Source organism: Myodes glareolus, chromosome 1 (genome assembly GCF_982192425.1).
Source record: "Myodes glareolus chromosome 1, mMyoGla1.1, whole genome shotgun sequence".
Lineage (NCBI taxonomy): Eukaryota > Metazoa > Chordata > Mammalia > Rodentia > Cricetidae > Myodes > Myodes glareolus.
This window is the reverse complement of record NC_142026.1, coordinates 71,677,322-71,702,072: the sequence shown is the minus strand read 5'-3', so window position 1 is coordinate 71,702,072 and position 24,751 is coordinate 71,677,322. Positions and strand designations below refer to the sequence as shown.

The 24,751-nt window shown below is 44.7% G+C and overlaps 2 protein-coding genes across 3 annotated transcripts in view; both read left to right on the top strand.

Annotated features, from left to right (window-relative positions):
• Positions 1-1,808, top strand: part of LOC125395521 (NACHT, LRR and PYD domains-containing protein 8) — a 32,871-nt gene extending 31,063 nt beyond the window's left edge. The window contains exon 9 of the mRNA XM_085685817.2: positions 1,491-1,808. Within this exon, the coding sequence (XP_085541943.1) occupies positions 1,491-1,590 (100 nt within the window). The 3' untranslated portion in view covers positions 1,591-1,808. The remainder of the gene's footprint in view (positions 1-1,490) is intronic.
• A 4,005-nt stretch (positions 1,809-5,813) lies between these two features.
• Positions 5,814-24,751, top strand: part of Nlrp5 (NLR family pyrin domain containing 5) — a 36,709-nt gene continuing 17,771 nt past the window's right edge. Inside the window, exons 1-5 of one of the 2 annotated variants that reach the window (XM_085692274.2) lie at positions 5,814-5,942; positions 14,062-14,139; positions 19,759-19,809; positions 20,245-21,814; positions 24,552-24,722. In XM_085692274.2, coding sequence (XP_085548400.2) covers positions 5,867-5,942; positions 14,062-14,139; positions 19,759-19,809; positions 20,245-21,814; positions 24,552-24,722 — 1,946 coding nt within the window. In that variant the 5' untranslated portion in view covers positions 5,814-5,866. The remainder of the gene's footprint in view (positions 5,943-14,061; positions 14,140-19,758; positions 19,810-20,244; positions 21,815-24,551; positions 24,723-24,751) is intronic. The other variant, XM_085692279.2, reaches the window with a different exon arrangement.

The following is a 24,751-nucleotide window of genomic DNA, read 5'->3' as shown; positions in this document are numbered from 1 at the left end:
CTCAGGACCTCTGGAAGAACAGTCAGTTCTCTTAACCACTGGGCCATCTCTCCAGCCCGTATCCTCGCTTTCTAACTTGATGTTCCTGAGGTTTGACATCAGCCATGTTCTTTCTACTAGATAGAATTTTCTTTCCTTGTGGGCAAAATGCTCTTTCCCGTGAACTCAATCAGAAATCTCTCACAGTAATCTCTCACAGTCCTTAAGATTATTGGGGAAAGCAGAGCACACAAACTTGAACTCAAATGACTTCTAAGTCAGAACTGACTCCAGATGGAAACTGAGTCACACATGGACTCCCACATAGAGGAAGACACACAGGGATAGAGATGTATAGAGACACAGGGAAAGATGGATGGAGCTAAGACACAGAAAGACACACAGGAAGACAAAAACATGGAGACAGGGACGCAGAGAGAGACCCATAGAGGTAGACACTCACAGGTGTGCATAAAGAGCCATAGAGAAAGAGACATAGAAATCCATGGGGAAAAGCCAGAGATATCCACAGGGAGACACAAAGACATGCAGAGGTGGGATAGACACGCATAGAAGCATATGGCCAGAGAGAGACCTGTATAGACTCACAAAGGTACAGACAGACTGACAAGGACAGAAAAACAGATGCATAGAGACAAAGAGAGTGGCCGAGAGCTAAAAGGCGGCACGTGAAATACAACACACAGAGGAGAACACAGAGGCAGGGAGATAGAGACTCATATATAGTGGCAGAGATGGGGACATGTATATACACAGAGACACATAGAGAGACAGACACATGGAAAGGGAGATGCAGGGAGACAGATACACAGACAGAGCTAGAAAAGAGACAGAGACACGCATATAGAGACACACATAGGCAAAAAGCCAGAAGGCAACGAACCTTTATAACTTTCAGTGTGCACCCTGTACCAGGTCTACCAGGGTGTGAATGGCAGGCTAGTCCCTGGGCTATGGGGGACGGGGGGCGCAAGATGGGACACTGCTTACTGTGTGTCCCGAGCAGGTGAATCACTGTGCAGGACTCCAAGCCCAGAACTGTTTTGGGTTTGTTTTGTTGACACAACCTCAGACTCACAGAGATCTTCCAGCCTCTGCACCTCCCCACCCCCACCCCAGGTGCCAGGATAAAAGGCACAGGCCACTACAAAAGCCAAGCCCCTGTAGGTGTTTGTTTAGTTCTAGCCTCACGCTGGTCTCCTGGGTGGCAGCTTCCTGTGCTAGAGGTTTTTGTGGCTTTTCTGTGATTGCTGCACAATCTTTGTTTGTTTGTTGTTTGTTTTGGTTTTTTTTTTTTTTGAGACAGGGTTTCTCTGTGTAGCTTTGGGAGCCTGAAACTCACTCTGCAGACCAGGCTGGCCTGGAACTCACAGAGATCCACCTGCCTCTGCCTCCCAAGTGCTGGGATTAAAGGCGTGTGCCACCACCACCTAGCTACTTTGCAGTCTTAAATGTCAAATACCAAGCCTTGTTTTCTGTGCCCTTCCCAGGAAGAAAAAATCAAATAAAAGCCTGGACAGGTACAGAAGACTGAAGGGCCCCGAGGTAGAGGATGGCCATCTGAAGATCGTGGAAGACTGGAACTCTTGATGCCCCGAGACGCCATGAGGCAAATGAACGCATGCAGAGACCCTTGGGACACATTCTTTCTAACTAAAATGGAAGCAGTGCCTTGTTTTCAGGTCCTTCTTTGCCTGGAACAGCCCAGTTTGTGCTAGGGAGTGGTGTGGACGTGGTCTTCACAACCCCCTCCGGGTTAGGGGCTATCACTATGAAGCAGATCAGACACTTAAGTGGGACCAGGTGGTGTGGAGGGCTAGGAAATGCCTGTTTTACCTGTTGGGAGAACTAAATTAAACATGTGTGTGCAATGATGCAGTGTGAGCAAGTGTTCGTTTACCAGTTGCCTGGCACATGCGCCATTCAGAAGAAAGAAACCTGTTCCTTGTCTGAAAGTTGGTCACTACAGGAGATTTCCAAGGGAAGTGACTCTAGGGTGTTTAAGAAGGTCACAGAGACAGAGATATAGAGCTACAAAAGCAAAGAGAGACAGAACTAAAAAGACTCAGAACAACCAGAAAATGGGAAGACATGTAAAGAGACCCAACAGAAAGTCATACAAGTAAGGAGGCAGAGATAGGGAGACAAAGACACATGGGGAGAAAGAGGAAAGTAGAAGACACAGACAGACACACCCATAAAAGACACATGGACTCACAGTCACACAAACAGAGGCAGAGATGCACAGGGACCAAGGGCTTCTACGAAAGTGAGGTGTTACTACTATGTGTGACCTACCTGAGACGTTAACAAAGCCGGCAAACAGGGAGACACCTTGAGTTCAGTTGAGGGCCACTGAACTCCATCATGGGGCTGCCGAAATGGCTCAGAGGGTAAAGTGCCTGCCGATCTCAATCTCACCATTCTCCTGCCTCCGCCTCCCCCTGGGTCCCAGGTTTATGTACTCAGAAGTAGTGCAATTACATCATAGTGTAGTTTATTCTTTGAGGACCCTTCACCCATACTGATGTACAGATAAAGAAAATGGATAGACAAGATCTATTGGTATCATATCTGTTGTCAGGCACCAAGGTTGATCCCATGACCTGGCTCATGAACTGCCACAATAAAATGATCTAGCATTTTTTTCTTCCTTTTTTTTTTCATTCTTCTCTTGTACAGTACATCCTGACTGCAGTTTCCCCTCCTCCCAGTCCTCCCAGTTCCCATTTCTCTCAACCCCAGATCCACTCCTCCTCTGTTTCCCTTCAAAAAGAGCAGGCCTCCCAGGGATAGCAACCTAACGTGCAGAACAAGTTACAATAAGACAAGACACAAACCTCATAGCAAGGCTGGAAGAGGGAACACAGTAAGAGGAAAAGGGTCCCAAGAGCAGGCAAAAGAGCCAGAGACACCCTCAACTCCCACTGTTAGGAACCTTGCAAAAACACCAAGCCAACAACCATAATATATATGCAGAGATCCTAGCACAGGCCCATGCACGCTTCATGATTTCAGTCTCTGTCAGCCCCTATGAAAGTTTTGACAATTAGTTTAGCTAAGTAATTGAAGTAACTTTTTTCCTTATTTTTGTTGATTATTTTGAGTTCCTTTGAGCTGTTGCAGTCAAGCCACTATTAGAATATTAAAGGCACCAGATGTCACTATGGTCAGCGTGTATGGCACGAGTGTGATGTTCTATAAATTCACTGTGGAGTGATTAAGTCAAGATAATCAACATATCATACCAGAGTAAGCCACAAACATGCTAAATAAAGGTGGAAAGGAGAAAGAGAATCTACTAAAATACTCTGTTCAGTAAGGGAGATGAGGTCTGGAGTGCTAACTCAGACGTTACGGGCATTTGCTTCTCTTGAGAGGACCAAAGTTTGGCTCCCAGGACTCACATCAGGAGTCACAACTGCTTTTAACTCCAGTTCTGGGGATCTGACACCCTCTACTGGCTTCCACAAACACTTGCATTCACACAATACATTCAGGTTAGTGCAGGCATATTCATATACAATATAAATACATTTTTAAAATTTTAATGACATAATGATATACAATATCTTGTATGCTAATAGCTAAGCATTATTCATAATAGCCAAGAAGTGGAATTAATCTAAGTATCCATCAGTAGGTGGGTGGATAGATAAATTGTGGTACATATAACAAAGAAAGAAATCCTGTAATTTGCAACAATATGGATGAACTTGTTTTTTGTTGGTGGTGGTGTTGGGTTAAAGGTGCTTGCTGTCAAACCTGATGACCTCAATTCAATCCCTGGGTCTCACATGGTGGGAGAAGAGAATGATGAGAATCAAATTCCACAAACTGTCCTCTGATATACATAAATACACTCACATGCATGCACACGCATGCACATATGTGTAGTGGTATTTCATTTGTATTTTAATAACTAAAGCTTTCCTGAAGATCAGATAGTAAAAAAGCCTCACTGGTCAGCCTTACAGACAAGGCAGTGGGTGACACACACCTTTAACCCCAGTAGCCACACTGGTTTGCCATAGAAACCAGGTGGTAGTGATGTATGCCTTTAGTCCCAGCACTGAAGAGGAATATAAGATGGGAGGAGGAAACTCTCAGAAACGGTCTTGTTCTGAGGATTCGTAGAAGCAGGATTGCTATTTGAGACTGAGGTAGAGGTAAGAGCTAGTGACTAGCTGTTTTGCTTTATGAAATAAAGCAAATGAAATATCACTACACATATGCACAAGCACACACATATACACATGCACACAGTGACACACAGGCACATGCACACAAACATGATAAATAAATGTAATTTTTCTTAAATTAAGAATAATAAATTGGGGCTGGAGAGATGGCTCAGAGGTTAAGAGCACTGGCTGCTCTTCCAAAGGTCCTGAGTTCAATTCCCAGCAACCACATGGTGGCTCACAACCATCTGTAATGAAATCTGGTGCCCTCTTCTGACCTGCAGACATCCATGCAGACAGAATGCTATATACATAATAAATAAATAAATAAATCTTTAAAAAAAGAATAATAAATTGTAGGGGCCGTGGAAATGGTTCAATCTGCATAGTGCTCACTGTACAAGCCTGAGGACCAGGGTTCAATCCCCATAACCCATGAAAAAAAAGAGGGTTGTGAGCTCCAAGCCAGTCAGAGATGCTATCATTGAAGAAATATGGGGAAGGGTTGGAGATTTAGTTCAGTGGTAGGAAGCCCAAGGCCCTAAGTCCAAAAGAAAAAAAATATATGGGAGCTACAAAGATGGATCAGTAGTTAAGACCACTTATCTGGGTTCAGTTCCCATCACCCATGTGGCCAATCACAACCACCTATAACTACAATTCCAGAGGATTTAGCGCCCTCTTCTGGCCTCCCTGGACACCATACACACAGAGTACACAGATGTACATGCAGGCAGAATACATTCATACACATAAAATAAAAATAAATAAATTCATTAAAAAAAATAAATAGTACCTGGGGAATGACACCCAAGGCTGATCGCTGGCCTCTACATGCACCTTCAAGTACACACACACACACACACACACACACACACACACACCAGGACTCGGGAGGCAGGGGCAGGCAGATCTCTAAATTCAAGACCATCCAGGTCTACCGAAGTGAGTTCCAGGACAGCCAGGGCTACACAGCAAAACCCTGTCTTGAAACCTCTGCCACCCCACAAAAAAGATTTCAAAACTTGCTAAACATAAATGCCAAATGCACCCCTAAAACGTAAGTATTCAAAAATGATATTTAGCTTAATGTAGTCGTTCCACAATGAATATATTTAATGTCATTTTGTACTTCATACATACAAAGAATTATGATTGGTCCGCCTGTAGTAAAATTTAAAAAAAAATAATGCCAAGCACTACTTTTTAAAATTTTTAAAAGGTGAGGACCCTGAATATACGCTGCTCAGAAACACCCAGCGGGGTTGAGCATATCTCAGTCCTGCCGCACCTAAGAACGAGTCCTTGTCTGGAGAGATGATGGATCAATGATTATGACCCTGGGTCTAGCAGAGTCCTTGAGCCTGATGCCCGGCACCCAGATTAGGTAACTCAAACCTGCCTGATGCAACTCCAATGGATCCCAGGCCCTCTTCTGGCCTCCATACTTACACACATAATTTAAGGGCTTTTTTAATCTTAAAAATATTGAGTACAATCTAATAGGGGCGTGAACCTTTCCCTGAGCAGCTGCTGGGCAAGGAGTGGGCGGATGCCAATGCTCGCCCACGCAGCCCGCACAGCTGTTCCGAATCTACTTCAGGAAGGGCTGTCTGAACTTGCAGCCAATGGGCATTAAGCACGTGCTAGTGTGAGACTCTTCAAAGGCTGTCACCACATGGATGTGGAGTGGAGACACAGTTGGCTCTCTTTTTGCGGGGGTTGTCAGTTTGCAGAAAATGGATTCTGTACCTGAAGGTGAGTTCTGGGTAACTTCTTAGTTCCAGCCCCATCCCTGCATTGCCATCTTCGCTCTAGGGCCAGTTAATATGCACGAAGCCTCCCCGCTTCCGTCTTTAGACCTGGGAGAGCTAAGAGGCCAAAGGGTCTCATGAGAAAAGAAGATAATGTCACCCCAAGTTTGTTTTTCAGAAAAGTTAACCTGGACAGTAAGGGCATTTAGGAAGGTCCCGTGCCGTTCCCAGACTTGGTTGATAACTGGAGACGTGCCCCAGGCTGGGGGTGATGTCTGGGCCACACTTTGCAGGAGTGTGAGGTGTTGCTGGGTTAACGGGGTGACTGGGAAACTACTGTGAATTATGGCCCGTGAGATGCTGTGTGATGCGGGAGTGTTGTTTGCTGCGGTTGCCAAGTGAGAGGAAACTGAGTCAAAGGTGAACAAGTGGCAAATTGACCAATTTGAAAGCAATTTGAAGCTCTTTATTTTCTGTGTATACACGCACCACGGCACCCAGGTGGAGGTCAGGGGACAGCATGCAAGATTTGCTTCTCCCTCCCACGAAGTGTGTTCTGAAAGTCAAACTTGGGTCCTCAGGCTTGGCGGTAGGTGTCAGTCTTCGCTGATTCCATCAAATCATTCCAGACTCTTGGGAACGAACAGGTGTGTCTGGGAGGCAGGAATAAGAGTGGAAATACAGGCTAAGGAAATGTGCTGGATTGTTTTTGTATTAGAGAGCCACAGTAGCTTGCGGTCTTCCATGCTTCCCCACCCTCCACCCCTTATTTCCCAAAAAGTTTCTCAGCCAAATCTGTTTCCTCTACTGTGTTTTGAAGGAGGAATCTGATCTATTAGGAAATCTGGAATGTCTTCAAGTATAGCCCAAGCTGTAAAGTCATGTAAAGTATTTGACTTCCCAGAACATCAGCTTTGAACCCTGGATGACAGAATTCTGTTTTTCATGCGCTTATGTGGAATTAAATGAGATATTGTAAACACTCCCCACACCCACGGAAAAACAAACGCCAGGAAAGAGTCCCTTCCTGGGAGAAGACCTTGCTGGTCAGAGCATTCTAAAAAGTAAAGTTCCCATGCCTTCTGCCTGCTGATGTGTTTACCCAGGGTCTCCTGCCTCTTCAGCCCTTCAGAGGGAACGCCAGGGACAGGATATATGTATAGCTAAATAAAGTTGTGTGAATGTGACGTTTAGACTTCAGACTGAATTTTTCACCCAATGTTGGGAGATTTGTTTGATCCTGGTTAACTTTCTTGATCTCTATTTAAAAATTTCTAGAAAATTCTTATTTTTTACTAGAAATTAACCATTTAAATTATGCTCATAATTTTTTTTGAGACGGGTCTCTCCATGTAGACCAGGCTGGCCTAGAACTCAGATCACTTGCCTCTGCCTCCCAAGTGCTGAGATTAAAGGCATGCGCCACCACACCTGGCTAAATTCTTTTTCCTTAATAATCACCCTGCAGTGAACATTCTTCCTACTGAGGGATGCCTAGAAAAGGCTTACTTCTAGCCTTCTAAGGGGTCACTGGGTTTGCATTTGTCTGTTCTTTGTTTGATCTTATCTGTTTGTCTTGGCTTTTAAAGACAAGGTCTTGCTGTGAAAGTCATAGCATTCACCTGCCTCGGCCACCCCCTACCTCACCCCACCTCGCCTCCTGAGTTCCTGGGATTACAGGTGTGAGCAGCTGCCTTCAGCGAGCATTCAGTCCCTATAAACCCCAGTGTTCGATGGTTATCAGTGCTTTGAGGGATAAACCGTCTTGGTGAAATGGCGTTTATTTCTGTTAGCTTTTACTAAAATGGTTAAATTAGGATTATCTTTCGGTCTGTCTTAAAAAGCAACAGACATGAGGATGCGGAGTTCTCCCTAGCCTTGGCCCATCTCATTTTCCCCACATCCCTTAGCAGGTGTTAATCATCTTCCAGAGGAGCCCTGCTTAGCTGCACCCCTGTGTAGCCTGCTACACACCGAGGCTCCCTTTTCTGATTATTTCCAGCTGGGTGTGTTCCAAGGGCGCAGAGCCTCATGGCTTAAAGGAACTCATGTGGCATTGATCAAGTCCTAAATGGTCTTTGCTCTTGATGTTGCCCAGTTCCCTAAGTGGATGGTACCTGATTCCCTTTACCCCGAGTAGGGGCTCCTTTTCACAGGGACCACAACGCTGTGTCTTATGCAACATTGAAGACACACTCAGCTCAGTATGGCAAAAAACACACTCCCCGTGATCCTTAATTCTGTTAATAACTTCAGGTGTAGATGGAAGCCACAGACAGTTGTCTGATTTGCTCAATCTTCTGCTTATTGTAGAAAATTGAACTTGCTGGTGGTCTTTGTGGATAGGAACTGTAAAAAGTATTCACGCTGCATCTCACATTTACCAGTTCCAGATCCATGGTTTCTCCGTTTGGCTGTTTGGGGTTTGTCTTTTTGTTGTTTGGTTTAGTTTTGAGAGACAGCATTTCTATTTAACAGCTTTGGCTGTCCTGGAACTCGCTCTGTAGACCAGGCTGGCCTCGAACTCACAGACACCTTTTGCCTCCCAAGTGCTGGGATTAAAGGCATGCACCACCACTGCATGCTGGTGTGTGTGTGATTGGGGGGGGCACCTAAGTGACATGGTTCATGTGGAGGTGAAGAGACAGCTTTGAGGAGTTGGTTCTCTCCTTCGTGTGAAACTCAAGTCATCTGGTAGCAAATACCTTCACCTGCTGAGCAGTCTCACCAGCCCCCAACCCCAGCGTAACTTAAAAGTTTAGTGACCTCTGATTATTTTATTGATATTTTTAGAATGAAGAGGGTGTAAATTGGATTCATTTTGCTCAGTGGTTCTCAACCTTGCTAATACTGCAACCCTTTAATACAGCTTCTCATGTTGTGGCGACCCCCAACCATAAAATTATTTTCCTTGCAACTTCATAACTGTAATTTTGCTACTATTATGAATTGTAATGAAAATATCTGACATGCAGAATTTTGGATATGACTCCTGTGAAGGGGTCATTTTACCTTGAAAGGGGGTTATGACCCACAAGTTGAGAGCCTCTGACTTTGCTTATCTTGTTCATAACATTAGATTGAGACACTTGAGCCCAGTGGTGGTGGGCAGAGTCAGGAGATCTCTGAGTCTGAGGCCTGGTCTGCAGAGGAAGGTGCTGAGCTGGTGATAATTCAGACTGTAGAGTGTTTGCCTCAGATCCCCAGCACCACTTGCCTGTAATTCCAGCACTAATTAGGAGGGTCAGAAGTGAAAATACAATCTCTGCTACATAGTAACTTGAAGCCAGCTAAGATAAAGGATATACTTTTAAAGAAAAAAGATTCTAGTCTGATGTATTTCATCTGAGTTATTTTAGAAAAATTCTATCCTGATGTATTTCATCTGAGTTATTTGGGGGTTAGATATAAAGAAATTGGTGTTCTGGGAATCCATTCGAAAAGGATGAGGAATTATATGAGCAAGGAAAGTCAAGATCATGATGGAGAAATCTACAGAGACAGCTGAACCAAGCTCGTGGAAACTCATGAACTCTAGACCAACAGCTGTGGAGCCTTCATGGGACCACATAGCCCCGCCCCCCCATATGTGGGAGGCAGTGGTGAAGCTTGGACTATCTGTGAGGCACCTGGCAGTGGGACCAGGATCTCTCCCCTGGTGCATGAGCTAGCTTGTTGGAGCCCATTCCCTATTGTGGGATGCCATGCTCAGCCTTAATGTGGGGGGAAGAGGCTTGGTCCTGCCCAACTTAATGTACCAGTCTTTGTTGACTCCCCATGGGAGCCCTTACCAGTTGGGAGGAGTGGGGGGGAGTGGGATAGAAGGAAGGTGGGGGTGAGAGGAGCAGGGAGAACTGTGGGTAGAATTTAAAATGAAATTTTAAAAAATGGTGCATACAAGCATTTTACACTTTCCTGAATCTGTCTTCCTCAGCTCTAGGAAACAGCAATTTTTTCTTCTTAATACTTTTATTCTTTGAATGTAGCATATTCACATATGCTACAGAGCATCGTGATCATATGTACTCCCTCCTGCCTCTCGCCATGTCACCTTGAGGCCCCACAACCTGTCTCCATTCCAACTTGATGTCCTCATTTTTACAATTAGTTTTCGGTTGGAATTTTGTTTTTATACAGGTCTGTGTAGCTCTGTAGGTCTATGTAGTCCTGGAAGTAGCTCTGTAGACCAGTGTACATATATGTGTTGTCCTGGAAGTAGCTCTGTAGACCAGTGTACATATATGTGTTGTCCTGGAAGTAGCTCTGTAGACCAGGCTGGCCTCCAACTCCTAAGAGATGTCCTGCCTCTGCCTCCTGAGTGCTGGGGTATAGTGTGCACCACTGCACCTCAGCCTCAACTATCGTAAGACTCTTTGAACGACTCCAGCTCCTCAGAACCGACACCTGCTCCTTGTCTGGCTGTTCGCTCATGTTTTCTCTGCTCCTTCTGCTCTCTGCACCTCCTGGGCATTGATGATACCTGGGGCTGTGTATCCAAAGCATGCACGAGGCTCTGACTTCAGTCTCTGGTGGTAGTACGTGCTTAGCATCTCTGGTGTGTGATACCCTGGCATCTCTGGTAGTGCGTGCATATCGTGCATGATGCTTTGACTTCTGGTGGTGGTGTGTGCACAGCAGTCAGGAGGCCCTGGCTTCAATCCCTAGTGGTTTTATGTGCTGAAGCGTGAAGTGCTGGTTTCAATCTCTAATGATAGCACTTACAGAAAACAAACAAACAAACAAACAAAAAACCTCTTGGCCTTTTTTGATGAAGTCATAATCTTATAAAAATGAACTCTGTTGGTCTTAAAGCTCCTATATTGTCATGCATTTCAGATGCTAAGTAGTTGATTTTTAAAAAATTTTTATGCACATTGGTGTTTTGCCTGCATGTGTATCTGTGTGGGGGTGTCAGATCTTGGTGTTACAGGCAATTGTGAGCTGCCATGTGGATGCTGGAAACTGAACCCACATCCTCTGGAGAGCAGTCAGAGCTCTTAACCTCTGAGCCACCTCTCCAACCCCTCGGTAGTTGTTTTAAGGCTACCCAAACCTCATCCTTCATACCCGCAAACTTAAGTGGATCGTTAATTCACTTTTTTGTTTTGTTTTTGAGGCAAGGAACAGGTGTCATTTTTGAGTCCTTCAGGAGTCTAGTGATGAGCCCGTCGTGGTAATGTACACCTTCAGTCCTGGTGCTTGGATTGGGAGGCAGAGACCGGCAGATCTGAGTTCAAGGCCAGCCTGGTCTACAGAGCAAGTTCTAGACCAGCTAAAATTATAGAGTGAGACCCTGTCTCAAAATAAATAGTCTACAATGACTCCCAACAGGCCTCCTGTTTCACCTGGTGGTCATGATGGCCAAGGAGAGGTGGGGGCTCTGGTTTCCATTTTCAGAAGAGAAGATGCAGCCTTGGGGATGGGTTCAGTTACTTGCCATGGAGACACATCATACGGCAGATCTATTTTTATTTATTTTTCTTTTTTTTTGAGGAATCTCCTCACAGATTTCCTTGGTGGCTGCACCAATTTCTGTTTCCACCAGCAGTGAATAAGGACCCCTGTCCCCTGGATCCTCCCTAGCCATTCTTTTTCTTGGTGACGGTCATTCTACCTGGGGTGAGATGGGACCTCAAGGCAATTTTAATTTGCCCTTGAGTCTTTAAACTCTCATAATATGGGATCTCTCCAATTGTTTACTTTATACCACAAAGCTAGAATTGTGGAAAACCAGACTAGCCAAAATGACCGTTTTTATGTGCATTGTTGTTTAGTCTGTATGTCTATCCATATGAGGGTGTCAGATCCACTAGAACTTCAGTTACAGACAGTTGTGAGCTGCCATGTGGGTGCTGGGAATGGAAGTCGGGTCCTCTGGAAGAGCAGCTGGTGCTCTTAATCACTGATCCATCTTCTAGCCCCAAAGAGGGCATTTCTTCGGATTGCTACATTGTTTTGTCAAAGGCCACATTGAGAAGATAAGAAATGTAGGATTGTATAGTCCTGAAACAGACTGGGCTAGTGCCAGGTGAGGAACCATTTCTGTTCTGTGGTTGCTGGCGGTTACCAGGATTTGTGTGCGTTCATTACCCATCTAACTACCTCGGAGGGATTTCTGTTCAGGTCTTTATCCTGTTTGAAATTGTCTCTTGATTGTGTTTAAAATGTTTTTCTGTGTATGTACACATGTCATGTCATATATGTGGAGATCAGAATGATTTTGGTTTTCTACCCCTTTACACGGGCTCTGGGGATCAAACTCAGGACACCAGGCTTCTATGAGAAATGGCCTTTACCCTCTGAGCCACTGTCTTACTGCTGGTCTTAGAGTCTTCTTATCTACATTTGGGTCATTTATTGGATATAATTTTAATATGTGTTTATTTGTATTTTACGTGTTTATTTGTATTTAGAGGTCAGAGGACAACTAACCGGAGTTCCTTCTCACCTTCTGCCATTTAAGTCGCATGGATCGAGCCTGGGTCAGCAGGCTTGGCTACAAGCTCCATTCCCTACCGAGTCATCTTGCTAGCCTTTGAATTCCTTTTTACTCTTATTTTTGAGACAGGATTTCTCTGTATAGCTCTGACTGGCCTGGACTCTCTATGAAGGCCAGACTGGCCTTAAGTTCACAGAGATCCACCTGCCTTTGCCTGCTGGAGCACTGGAATTAAAGGCGTGCACCACCACCGCCCTGCTAGAGTTCCTTTTAATACCAGACTTTACAGACTTTACATAACTTAACAGTCCCCAAGTGGAACGGATCTGAAAAAGTGGGTCCTGGTTGTTAGCAACTGCTGGGAACCTATTGCTATTTTCTCTGAGTACACAGTACCACACTGAGAGCCCTAAGAAGGCAGAACATTAGATCAAGTCTGTGTTGGGTGGTGTTTAGGGAACTAAGGATCATGCATTAGATTTTTTTTTTTTGGACAATATGTTGAATGAATGAAAATGATTGTAAGTTAAAATGTAGCTCACTGGTAGCATGCTCACCTAGCATGCAAAAAGCCCCAGCTGGGTTCGGTCCCCAGTGCTAAATAGGACATGGTGGTGTACACCTATAATCTTAGCACTTAGGAGGCAGAGGCTGGAGTTCAAGGCTTAAGTGAACTCCAGATTTAGTAGAAAACCTGTCTAGGAAAAAAAATAGGTGAATGGGTGTCTTGTTTTCTATTGCCATAAAGAGACACTATGACAAAGGCAAACTATAAAAGAAAGCCGTTAAATGGGGGGCTTGCCTACAGCATCAGAGTTAGTCTGTGATCCTCATGGCAGGCAGCCTGGAGGCAGGCAAGCATGAACTGGAGCAGTAGCTGAGAGCTGTCTGATCCATAGACACACACAAGTGAGGGTGGGACTGGGCCTGGTGTGGGCTTTCAAAAGCTCCTCCAACAAGCCCACACCTCTTAATCCTTCTCAAACTGCAGAACCAAACGTTCAAATATATAAGCCTATGGGGACCATTCTCATTCAAACCAGCGCAGCAGAGGTTGGATAAATGACTCAGTGGTTAAGAGCACCTGCTACTTTTGCCCAGGACCAGTGTTCCATTCGAAACACCCACAGCAAGTGGCTCACAGCTGCCTGTAATTCCAGTTCCATGAATCCTCTTACTGCATGCACACAGATATAAAACAAAATTTATAATCTTTTTCAAAAACCAGGCAGGTGCCTACAGAGTAAAGACACCCATGCTTGATGTATATTAGCACACACACACGGTCGAAGAAGCCTCTAATCAGATAATTCACACGTATTAAGGTAATTGCTCATTATGTAGGTCTGAAATTTGAAGGCACTGAGGACGACGAATGAAAATTTAATACCTATGACCCAGCACCTCATTGGGTCACCCACCCAAAGCCACTCAGCAGAGCTAGTTTATAGAACGCATGGGTAAAGTGCAGATTGGAGCATCCTCGCCTGTCTGTCTCAGCTGCTTTTCTGTGCTCTTGAGGCAGAAGGGCCCAACTATGTCCTATTACAGACAACTCCAGGCATAAACTGAGCCGAGGCTTGCTCTCATTCCCCTCGGTAGTTTGGATATGAAGCGTTCTCGTCCCCAGCTGGGGCAATCAGATTGTGACTCACAACAGCATTCCTCTTCCTCTCTGTTGCAGAAAGCTTAGTGTGTAACCCGGAAGAAGGCAGTGGACCAGTTCAGAATGACGAAGGATCAGATGATGAACGGCCACCAGGTTTGCAGGCAGGGTTGGGTGTAAACATGGATACACTTAAAGCCACGTGGTATATAGTTTTAACTAAAGAATTAGAGCCCTGAATTCTTTTTTGTTGTTGTATTATTTGTTTTTTGAGAAAGGTTTTTCTGTGTAGCCCTGGCTGACCTAGAACTTGCTCTGTAGGTCAGCTTGTGTTAAACTCACAAAGATCTGCCTGCCTCTGCCCTCCAGAGTGCTGGAACTAAAAGTGTGTGCCACCGCAGCCCAGTTAGACCCCCTGAATTATGTGTGTACATCCAGGATTGGAGTCTGGCTCCCAGCACCCTCATCAGGTGGCTCATCACCACTGGTAACTCCAGCTCCAAGAGATCAACACGTCTGTCCTCTGCAGGCACAAGTGCTCACACATACTCACACAGACATGAAATTAAAATTAAACATCTTTTTTTAAAAGGGAGTGCTTCATGAGGAATGAAAGCTAAGGTTGACCTCTGATATGGTCATCCACACTCATAACCTGAACTTTCCACATACCCCACACACACACACACACACACACACACACACAATTCTACTAAATTGTCTAGACAGAGGTGCAGGAAGGTGATTTGGGATTTCTCAGTTCTAGTTGTCTGGCTTATAAGCCTGTCCTTATACCACTACCCCCCCACACACACTGAATTAAATGCTGTTTCTTTCAGGATCTATTGACACTCTCCATTTATCTGCAAAATTTGGAGGCCATTCTCAGTCCCACTGATTCTATCATAAACCTTAAAATCACTTTGACAGTTTCTTAGAGGCCAGCTGGACTCTTGATATAGATTGCATTAAACTGCATGGAGCTGTGTTTAGGTATATAACTAGCTGTATTAATAAGATGGAGTCCTGAGGCTTAAATTGTTCAGTCCGTAAAATGTTTGCTGCATAAAGATCTGAGTTCAAGTCCCAGAACCCATATTAAAGGACCATGTGGGAGCGGTATGTGCCTGTAATACCAGCACGGAGGAGGCAGACATAGGAGGGTCTATGGTGCCGGCTGGCCAGCAAGTCTAGATATATTGGTGAGATTGAGGTTTAGTAAGAAAGTCTCAAAAAATAGATTGGGTTCCAGAGAGATGGCTCAGCAGTTCTGAGCACTGGCCACTCTTCCGGAGGAACAGGTTTAGTGTTCAGCACCCCTGTGCCAGCTCACAGTCATCTGAAACTCCAGTTCTAGGGTATCTGCTGCCTTCTGGCCTCAGCAAGCATAGCATGCACAAGGTATACAGGCCAAATAGTCATAAAATAAAAACAAATGCATCTTTAGAAATTAAGAATGAGAGTAATTGCAAAAGACACCAAAAGTCAGCATCAGGTTCACATATATACCCTTGATTGTTCGCATGAATCTACCCACACATGTGTACACATACACATAGAACAACCAACCAGAGGACACACCCCTAAACAAAAGTGACTCCAAATGCCGAGACTTCCACAGCCAGCAAGAGAGCACCCAGAGCCCCAACCCGATCTGTGGCGGGATCTTCACTGCCTGTGTTGTGCAGGTGACCACAGCTGCACGACTCCATGTGTGCAGCAGCAGTAGTGTGTGCAGAGCACAGCATCTGGCAGCTCTCCTCCCCACCCTCCAGCTCTTACGCTCTTTCTGCCCCCTCTTCCTCTATGCACCCTAAGCCTGGGGCGTGGGGAGTCGACACAGATGGCATTAACAGTCATAACCGTGCTAGATGATTTTGTGTTGTAAGGAGGCTGCTTGTTCCCAGCTGCTCAGTCCCGAAATAATCACACAGAAACCATATTTTATTTTTCCTATAATACTTATTGAGTTCTACATTTTCTATACTCCCCTCCCTGCCTCTCCCCTCTCCAAAGGTCCCTCATGCTCGCAATTTAATCAGATCTTGCTTTTTATACTTTCTACTTCCCATGTAGATTAGATCTATGTAAGTCTTAGTGTCCTCATTGTTGTCTAAGTTCTCTGGGATTGTGGTTTGTAGGCTGGCTTTCTTTGCTGTATGTTTAAAAACCACCTAAGAGTAAGTACATATAATTGTCTTTCTGTATCTGGGTTACCTCACTCAAAATAATGTTTTCTAGTTCATCCATTTTCCTGCAATATTCAAGATACCATTATTTTTTTCTGCTGTGTAGTACTCTATTGTGTAAATATACCACATTTTCCTTATCCATTCTTCGGTAGAGGGGCATTTAGATTGTTTCCAGGTTCTAGCTATGACAAACAAAGCTGCTATGAACATAGTTGAGCACATGTCCTTGTGGCATGATTGAGCATCCTTTGGATATATACCCAAAAGTGGTATTACTGGGTCTTGAAAAAAGTTGTTTCCTAATTTTCTGAGAAATTGCCACACTGACATCCAAAGGGATTGTACCAGCTTGTATTCCCGCCAGCAATGCAGAAGTGTTCCCTTTTCCCCACAACCTCTCCAGTATAAGTTGTCATCAGTGATTTTGATCTTGGCCATTCTTACAGGTGTAAGATGGAATCTCAGAGTTGTTTTGATTTGCATTTCTCTGATGACTAAGGATGTTCATTTCCTTAAGTGTCTTTCAGCCATTTTAGATTCCTCTGTTGAGAGTTCTCTGTTTAGGTCTGTGCTCCATTTTTTATTGGATTATGTGTTCTTTTGGTATCCAATTTCTTGAGTTCTTTGTATATTTTTGAGATCAGACCTCTGTCTGATGTGGGGTTACTGAAGATCTTTTCCCATTCTGTAGGCTGTCATTTTGTCTTGTTGACCTTCTTTTGTCTCTCTTGATTTTAGCTTGAAGTCTATTTTGTTAGATATTAGGATAGCTATACCCGCTTGTTTCTTAGGTCCATTTGATTGGTATATTTTTTCCCAACCCTTTACTCTGAGACGATGTCTGTCTTTGAGGTTGAGATGTGTTTATTGTATGCAGAAGAGGGATGAATTCTGTTTCTGTATCCAATCTTTTAGCCTGTGCCTTTTTATAGGTGAGTTGAGTCCATTTCCATTGAGGGATATTAATGACCAGTGGTTGCTATCTTCTGTTAATTTAGTTTTCATCATTGGTGATGTTAATTTGTGCATTTTTTTCTTCAGGATTTGCTGTAATGAGATCATCAATTGTCTGTGTTTTTGTTGGTGTAGCCATCTTCCTTGGGTTGGAGTTTTCTTTCTAGTATTTTGTGTAGGGCTGGGTTTGTGTCTAGGTATTGGTGAAATCTAGATTTGTCATGGAATATCTTGTTTTGTCCTTCTATGGTGATCGACGGTTTTTCTGAGTATAGTAGTCTGGGCTGGCATCCGTGGTCTCTTAATGTCTGCATAATGCTTGACCATGACCTTCTGGCCTTCATTGTCTCCACTAAGAAGTCAGGTGTAGTTCTGATAGGTCTACCATTATGTGTTACTTGGCCTTTTTCCTTTGCAGCTCTTAATATTCTTTCTTTGCTCTGTATGTTTAGTGTTTTGATTATTATGTGGTGAGAGGACTTTTTTTTGGATCCAGTCTATTCGGTGTTCTATACGCTTCTTGTATCTTCATAGGCATATCTTTCTTTAGGTAGGGAAAGTTTTCTTCTATGATTTTGTTAAATAAATTTTCTGTGTCTTTGAGTTGAACTTCTCCTTCTTCTATACCTATTATTCTAAGATTTGGTCTTTTTATGTTGTCCCATATTTCATGGATATTTTGGGTTAAACTTTTGTTAGATTTAATGTTTTCTTTAACTGATGAGTCTATTTCCTGTTTTCTATTCAGCGCTTGAGATTCTTCTATTTCTTGTATTCTGCTGTTCATACTTGCATTTGTGACTCCTGTTCTTTTTCTCATGATTTCTGTTTCTATAATTCCTTTGGCTTGTGTTTTCTTTATTTTTTCTATCTCAATTTTCAAGTCCTGAATAGTTTCTCTTAAATGTTTGAATTCTTTCCCTTGGTTTTCTTTAAGTGATTTTGCTGATATCTTCCAATTTTTTGTTTTCTTTTTCCTCCATTTCTTTAAGGTAATTTTTCATTTCATCTTTAAGAATTTCAAACATTCTTTTGAGGTTATTTTTTAGATCATTTTCTTCTGGTTCATCCATATTTGGTTGTTTGGGTCTTAACTTTTGTAGGGTCTTTAGGTTTTCTAGTATTGTGTTGCTCTTTGTGGTGTAGCATGTGATCTTACCTATTCTACTCATCTTTTCCTCTAATAGGTGTGGTTGGGGCTGTCTGCGATTCTGTTGAATAATCTTCTAGGTGCCAGTGAATCCAAAGTTCAGATGGTTTTCCTCGTGGTACAGTCAGTGTCACAGTTCTAGTTACCCCGTTGGTTATTCCTGTTCCTGGAGGTAGCTCAGTGCTCTTGTGCTTTGGTCTGCTTCTTTGGAGTTTGCTGTCTCAGGCCTACTTTGACCTAGGCTTCTGGCTTTGATCTGTTTCTGTAAATCTTGGTCTGGATCTCCTCTTGCAGAAGTCCCTGGCTTGGAGTTAGACCTGTTCTGGTGACGATCGCTGACTTTGGATCTGGCCACTGGTTCAATCGTGATCCGCCCATGTCCCGGGACTGGGTTTGCTCCTGGCATATGCTCCTGGTAGAGCTTGTTCTCTCTGTGTCTTAGGTAACTGGTTCAGTCCCACTCTGGTTCCAGTGGAGGTCACAGACTGTGAGTCAGGTCTTTGGCTCAATCCTGGTCTACCAGTGTCCCAGGACTGGGATGGCTCCCAGGGCTGGATTTGTTCCTGGCTTCTGCTCCCGGCGGAGCTTGTTTCCAGAAACCATATTTTTGAAATACTGTTTGGCCAATAGCTTAAGCGTGTTGCAGGGAGGGGCTGCTTGTTTGTCCTGGCTGCCCAGCTAGCTTATCCCCAAAATAATCACACAGAAATTGTATTCATTAAATTACTGCTTGGCCTATTAGCTCTAACATCTTATTGGCTAATTCTTACACCTTGATTTAGCCCATTTCTATTAATCTCTGTATTACCACATGGCAGTGGCTTACCAGGAAGATTCAGCATGTCTGATTCTGGCGGCTCCATGGTGTCTCTCTGACTCTGCTTTCTTCCTCCCAGAATTCAATTCTGTCTTCTCTGCCTACCTAAGTTCTTCCCTATAAGGCCAAAGCAGTTTTATTTATTCATTAACCAATACAAGCAACACACAGAGGGACTCCCACATCATAAGTGTATTTCTGGATAACGTATATCTTTTTTTAAAAAAAGATTTATTTTGTATACAGTATTCTCAGTACTCTGCCTGCAGGCCAGAAGAGAGCACCAGATCTCATTACAGATGGTTGTGAGCCACCATGTGGTTGCTGGGAATTGAACTCAGGCCCTTTGGAAGAGCAGGCGGTGCTCTTAACCACTGAGCCATCTCTCCAGCCCAACGCATATCTTAAATTAACCCATCTCCAGTAATCTGTGTATCACCATGAGGCTGTGGCTTACTGGGTAAAGTTCTGGCATCTGTCTCCAGAGGGGCTACATGGTTTCCCACTAACTCCACCTTCTTTCTCCCAGCATTCAGTTTAGCTCTGCCTAGCTCTGTTCTACCCTGCTCTGCTATAGGCTCAAAGCAGTTCTTTATTAATCAGTGGTAATCACGGCATACAGAGGGGAATTCTACATCAGTTTTGTTCTGTCCCTTTTACAGAGTTCTTTCAAGCTGAGGAACAAGATTCCGAGGCAGACGAAAGTGAACAAGGTGAAGAAAATGTCTGTGGCCAATGATAAGGGCATTAAGAGAGGAGGTGGGGTCCTGGTGTCACTTGTGTGTTCACCTGAACCTTCCTTGTGATCCCTGGGGGTGAACATCATGGACAGAGCCATGTGGCTCACGGCAATTTATGTTGGGTGGTAATTTATGAGTCATTCAAAATAACCCATAATTCCAGCTATCTGGATACAAGCACAAGCTTATTTGATGTGTTCTAAACACAGCTGAGAGTAATTACCTACCCTGATCAAAATTAGAGATTTTATTTTTACTGTAAGTTCCTTCAGGTTCCTCTCCTCTATTTTTGAGATGTTGTAGGCCATTGTTAGACTTATCTTGAAGATATACATGTCAGTTTCAACTACAAATAAGTTTTTCGAATTTTTTTTCTTCTGCTCTCTTCCCTGACCTCATACCTTCTAGGTGACCTGCATAGCTATAAGGCCCACGTGATAGCCAAGTTTGACACACGTGTGGAAGTACACTATGACAGCCCAGAGATGCAGGTGCTGCTCAAGGCTTTCAAGTCGTACCAGAAAGCCTTCTGGCCTCATACTGTTATCTTACATGGAAAACCAGGAGTTGGAAAGTCAGCTTTGGCCAGAAGTATCATTCTGGGATGGGCACAGGGTAAACTCTACCAAGACATGTCCTATGCCTTCTTCTTCTCTGTTAGAGAAATAAAATGGACAGAGAAGAGCAGTTTGGCAGAGCTGATTTCCAAGAAGTGGCCGTACTTGCAGGCTGCAATGACAAAGATCATGTCCAAACCTGAAAGACTCTTGTTTGTCCTGGATGGTTTTGACGATCTGGACTTGGCCCTCCTGCAGGATGACATGAGGCACTCTGGAGACTGGGAGGATGAGCAGCCCATATATATTCTGATGTACAGCCTCCTGATGAAGGTCCTCCTACCCCAATCCTGTCTCATAATCACCACCAGAGACACGGGCCTAGAAAAGCTCAAGTCATTGACGGTGTCCCCCCTCTACATATTGGTCAGAGGCCTGTCGGCAACAAGGAGGACTGAGCTACTCCTTGAGAATATCTCTGATGACCAGCAAAGAAAGCACGTGGTCCGTTCTGTGATCGAGAACGACCAGATATTTGACCAGTGTCAAGTCCCCTCCGTATGCTCGCTGGTCTGTGAGGCTCTACAGCTACAGGAGAAGCTGGGAGAGAGAGGCACCCCAGTCTGTTGGACTCTTACCAGTTTGTATGCCACCTTGGTGTTCCACCAGCTCACCCCAAGAGAGCCTTTTCGGAGTTGCCTCAGTCACAGAGAGCAGGTGGTCTTGATGGGTCTGTGCAGCATGGCAGCAGAGGGGGTGTGGAACATGAGGTCGGTGTTCTATGATGATGACCTGCAGAACTACGGCCTGGAGGAGGCTGCCATCTCAGCCCTCTTTCACATGAACATCCTTCTCCAGGTTGACGACAGCACCAAGCAGCATTACGTTTTCTTCCACCTCAGCCTGCAGGATTTCTGTGCCGCCTTATACTACCTTTTAAAGGGGCTGAAGAAATGGAATGGGCACTGTTTGTTTATTGAAAACCCGAAGAGAAGCATCATGAAGCTGGAACGAACCAACTTCAACACTCACCTCCTTGGGATGAAGCGTTTCTTATTTGGCCTCATGAACAAGGACACAATGAGGACCCTGGAGGCCTTGCTTGGATGTCCTGTGTCCTCTGCTGTGAAGCAGAGGCTCCAGCATTGGGTCTTTGTACTAGGTCAGCAGGTCAGCGCCACCAGCCCAGCGGATGTTCTGGATGCCTTCTACTATCTCTTTGAGTCTCAGGATGAAGAATTTGTTTACTGGGCTCTGAATAGCTTCCAAGAAGTGTGGCTTCAGATTAACCAGAAGATGGACTTAATGGTATCTTCCTACTGTCTCCAGCACTGTCAGAACTTGAAGACACTCCGGGTGGATGTCAGAGACATTTTGTTAGTGGTTAAGAATGTTGAGCTGTGCCCCGTTACTCTCCCGCAGTGAGTATCGGATGATTTTTATTCTAAGTCAGTTAGTGAATTTTGTATGTTATTGGGCTAAGACATGGCGTTCAGATATATTTAGGGTATCCGATGGCTCTTAAAGGGTCTCACCATTTGGGCTCATGTATGGGTGGTCAGTTCTGGCCCCTGGTCCTTCACTTACTAACAGGACCTGGCAAGTCTAGTTCATCATTAGCGGCTGGATAAGCCCTTTAAAACACTGAGTCCAATGCTGGGGGATAGCTCAGTTGGTAGACAGATCTCGGGAGGTTGTTTGCCTAGCATGAATGAAGCCCAAGGTTCAATCCCCAGCACTGCAGAGACTGGGTGGGATGTGGTGCACACCCGCAAACCCAGCTTCCACCCGTAAGCCAATTAGAACTGCCAAACTAATAGTAAAATGCAGAAAAAAAGATTGTTTAGTGCTGCCACATTTTTAAAAAAGGGACAAAAATCAGTAGGTCTCTATTGATGCCCCTCCGCATAGCCCATCTTTGGATCCTGCAGTGAGGTAAAGGTGCAGGACATGCACATCTAAATGGTTCTGATCAAGGCAAAATCCATGCCTACCAATGACTCGTGGCCTTGCCTCAGTCTCTCCAACAAGGTGGGTTGCTCTGTGTGGAATCTTTTTCTGGGAAGCCAGTGCCAGGCTCCAGCCTTTTCCTTCTCCCAGGGTGAGATTCCTGAGAGATTGGCAGTTTCTTGGGGTCTGATTGATGGACAGATGAATGGATGGAAGTAGCTAGGTTGGAGAGAGGGCTCAGAGGTTGCTGCTGCTCTTCCAGAGGACTGGAGTTTAGTTCCGAGCACCCAGGTAAGGTGGTTCACAGCTGCCTCCAGCTCCAGCTCCAGCTCCAGGCCCAGGGCTCCAGCACCTTCTTCTGACCTTCTCAGGACACCTGCATTTATATGCACGTAAGGCACACACATAAATCAAAATAAACACTGAATTTTTTTAAATATCTTCATCTCTGGCTACAGGAAGATTGGATGCTCAAGGTTTTAGGATCACTTTAGCAGTTTTTAGATGTGCAACACAATATTATAGTAAGCCATGATGCGCAAATGATCTCCTACGTTGATTCCTCTTAATTGAGATTTTGTGACCTTTGACCAGCTTTCCTTCCTCTCCTCCTCCTACCAGTCTCTGGTGACTCCGCTACTCTCCACTTCTAGGGATGTTTTTTAGCTGTATTTATTTGTTTATTGTGTACGTGTGCATGCATGTCACAACACACATGTGGCGGTCAGAGGAGTACAACCAGCAGTCACATGTCCACTCCTTCCACCGCACGGGTCTCGGGAATTGAGCTCAAGTCACGAAGCATGTTCAGCAAGCATCTTTACCCACTCAACCATCTCAGCGGCTGGCATTTGACTGTTTCCGAGTCCACATGCCTACATGAGCCATTCACCATTTGCATGTAGTCTGTTCCAATAATCCTTCTTGTCTTACTGTTCCCTGTAAACGCACATCACTCTCCGCCACCTAAAGCCAGATGCACGAGTGAGAAGTGCAGAGCACAGTGCTCTCACTCTGCCTCAGCTGATGGCCCTCTTTGCGTCTGTTTCTGCTTATAGCTTACTGCACTTGCCACAGACACGTGGCACAAAGCCTGGGGGAGCCAGGGATCATAAGTCGAGAGCTGGCGCGAGTCACAGCACAGGCTATGACTTTTCTAGAGATGTGCGCAGGAAGGCACATCTGGTCTCTTTAGACCTGTGAGGTCTGGAGTTCCCAAGAATGTCTTAAAGGGGCTGGACTGTGTTGTAACCATACGCCAACATGGGGCTCCTGTACCATGTCTTCCTTCTAGAGGTCCCTGTTTACTTCGCGTAGTAGCTTGCTCTGTAATGTTTTCCTAGAGAGACGCAAGCAAACCTCTACTCACCCCACCAAACCAACAAAAGCCTAGAGTTATTCTACCAAAACTATTTTGGTGAAACAGCAAGTTTATTGGGGTTGCTTCCAGAAACATGGGTAACTCAAAGCAACAGCATCCTAATAAAGTCTCCCTCATGCAGACAACGGCCTCATGGGAAACTGTGTCATGGAGTTGTGTTTTTAGTTAACCATTTATTTCCACATATAGTCTGGCACCCTCCCAAATTACTTGCAGCTGAGGGAGGAGAGGAAGTAAGAGCTGGGCTAGCACCCCAGGACAAGGGTCCTGTAGTCTTCCTCTGCTGCCACTGAGGAGTATCAGTAGTTCCATTGCCGTATACCTGGCTGTTCCGTTAATTGCCATAGCTAACTGGAAGTGGAAATACCTAACCCAAGAGATGAAATGATGATCGTATCATCTCCAGACTTTAAAACAAATCCAGGCTAGAGAGATGGCTCAGCAGTTAAAGAGCACCTGCTTTTAACGTGTTTTAGAACGTGTTTCCTAACACCACATTGAGTGGCTCATAACTGCCAATAACTCCAGCTCCAGGAAGATCTGATGCCATCTTCTGGCCTCCATGGGCACATCTACTCACACATGTACATACCCATCCATAGACACACATACACATGCACGCGTGCATGTAATTTTTCAAATAAGATCTTTAAAAAAAAAATCTTTTTAATGGCATGACCATGCAGCTGCACCATTTTACCACTAGGGAGTGCAAGACTTTTAAGTCGTCTGTGACAGGGAGGGCTGTGAGGCTCCTGATCACTCTAGCGTACCCGCCAGGGGATGTCAGTCTGTTCAATCCTTCTGTTTTCTCCTTGCTGACACAGGACAACATGTAAGTCCCTCATCATGGAGCTGTGGGAGGATTTCTGCTCAGTACTCAGCACGCATCCAAGACTGAAGAAGCTGGATCTGGGTAGCAGTGGCCTGAACGAATGGGCCATGAAGATACTGTGCCTCAAACTGAGGAATCCAGCCTGTAATATACAGAATCTAATGTAAGTGCCACCCAGCCGGCTACAAGACA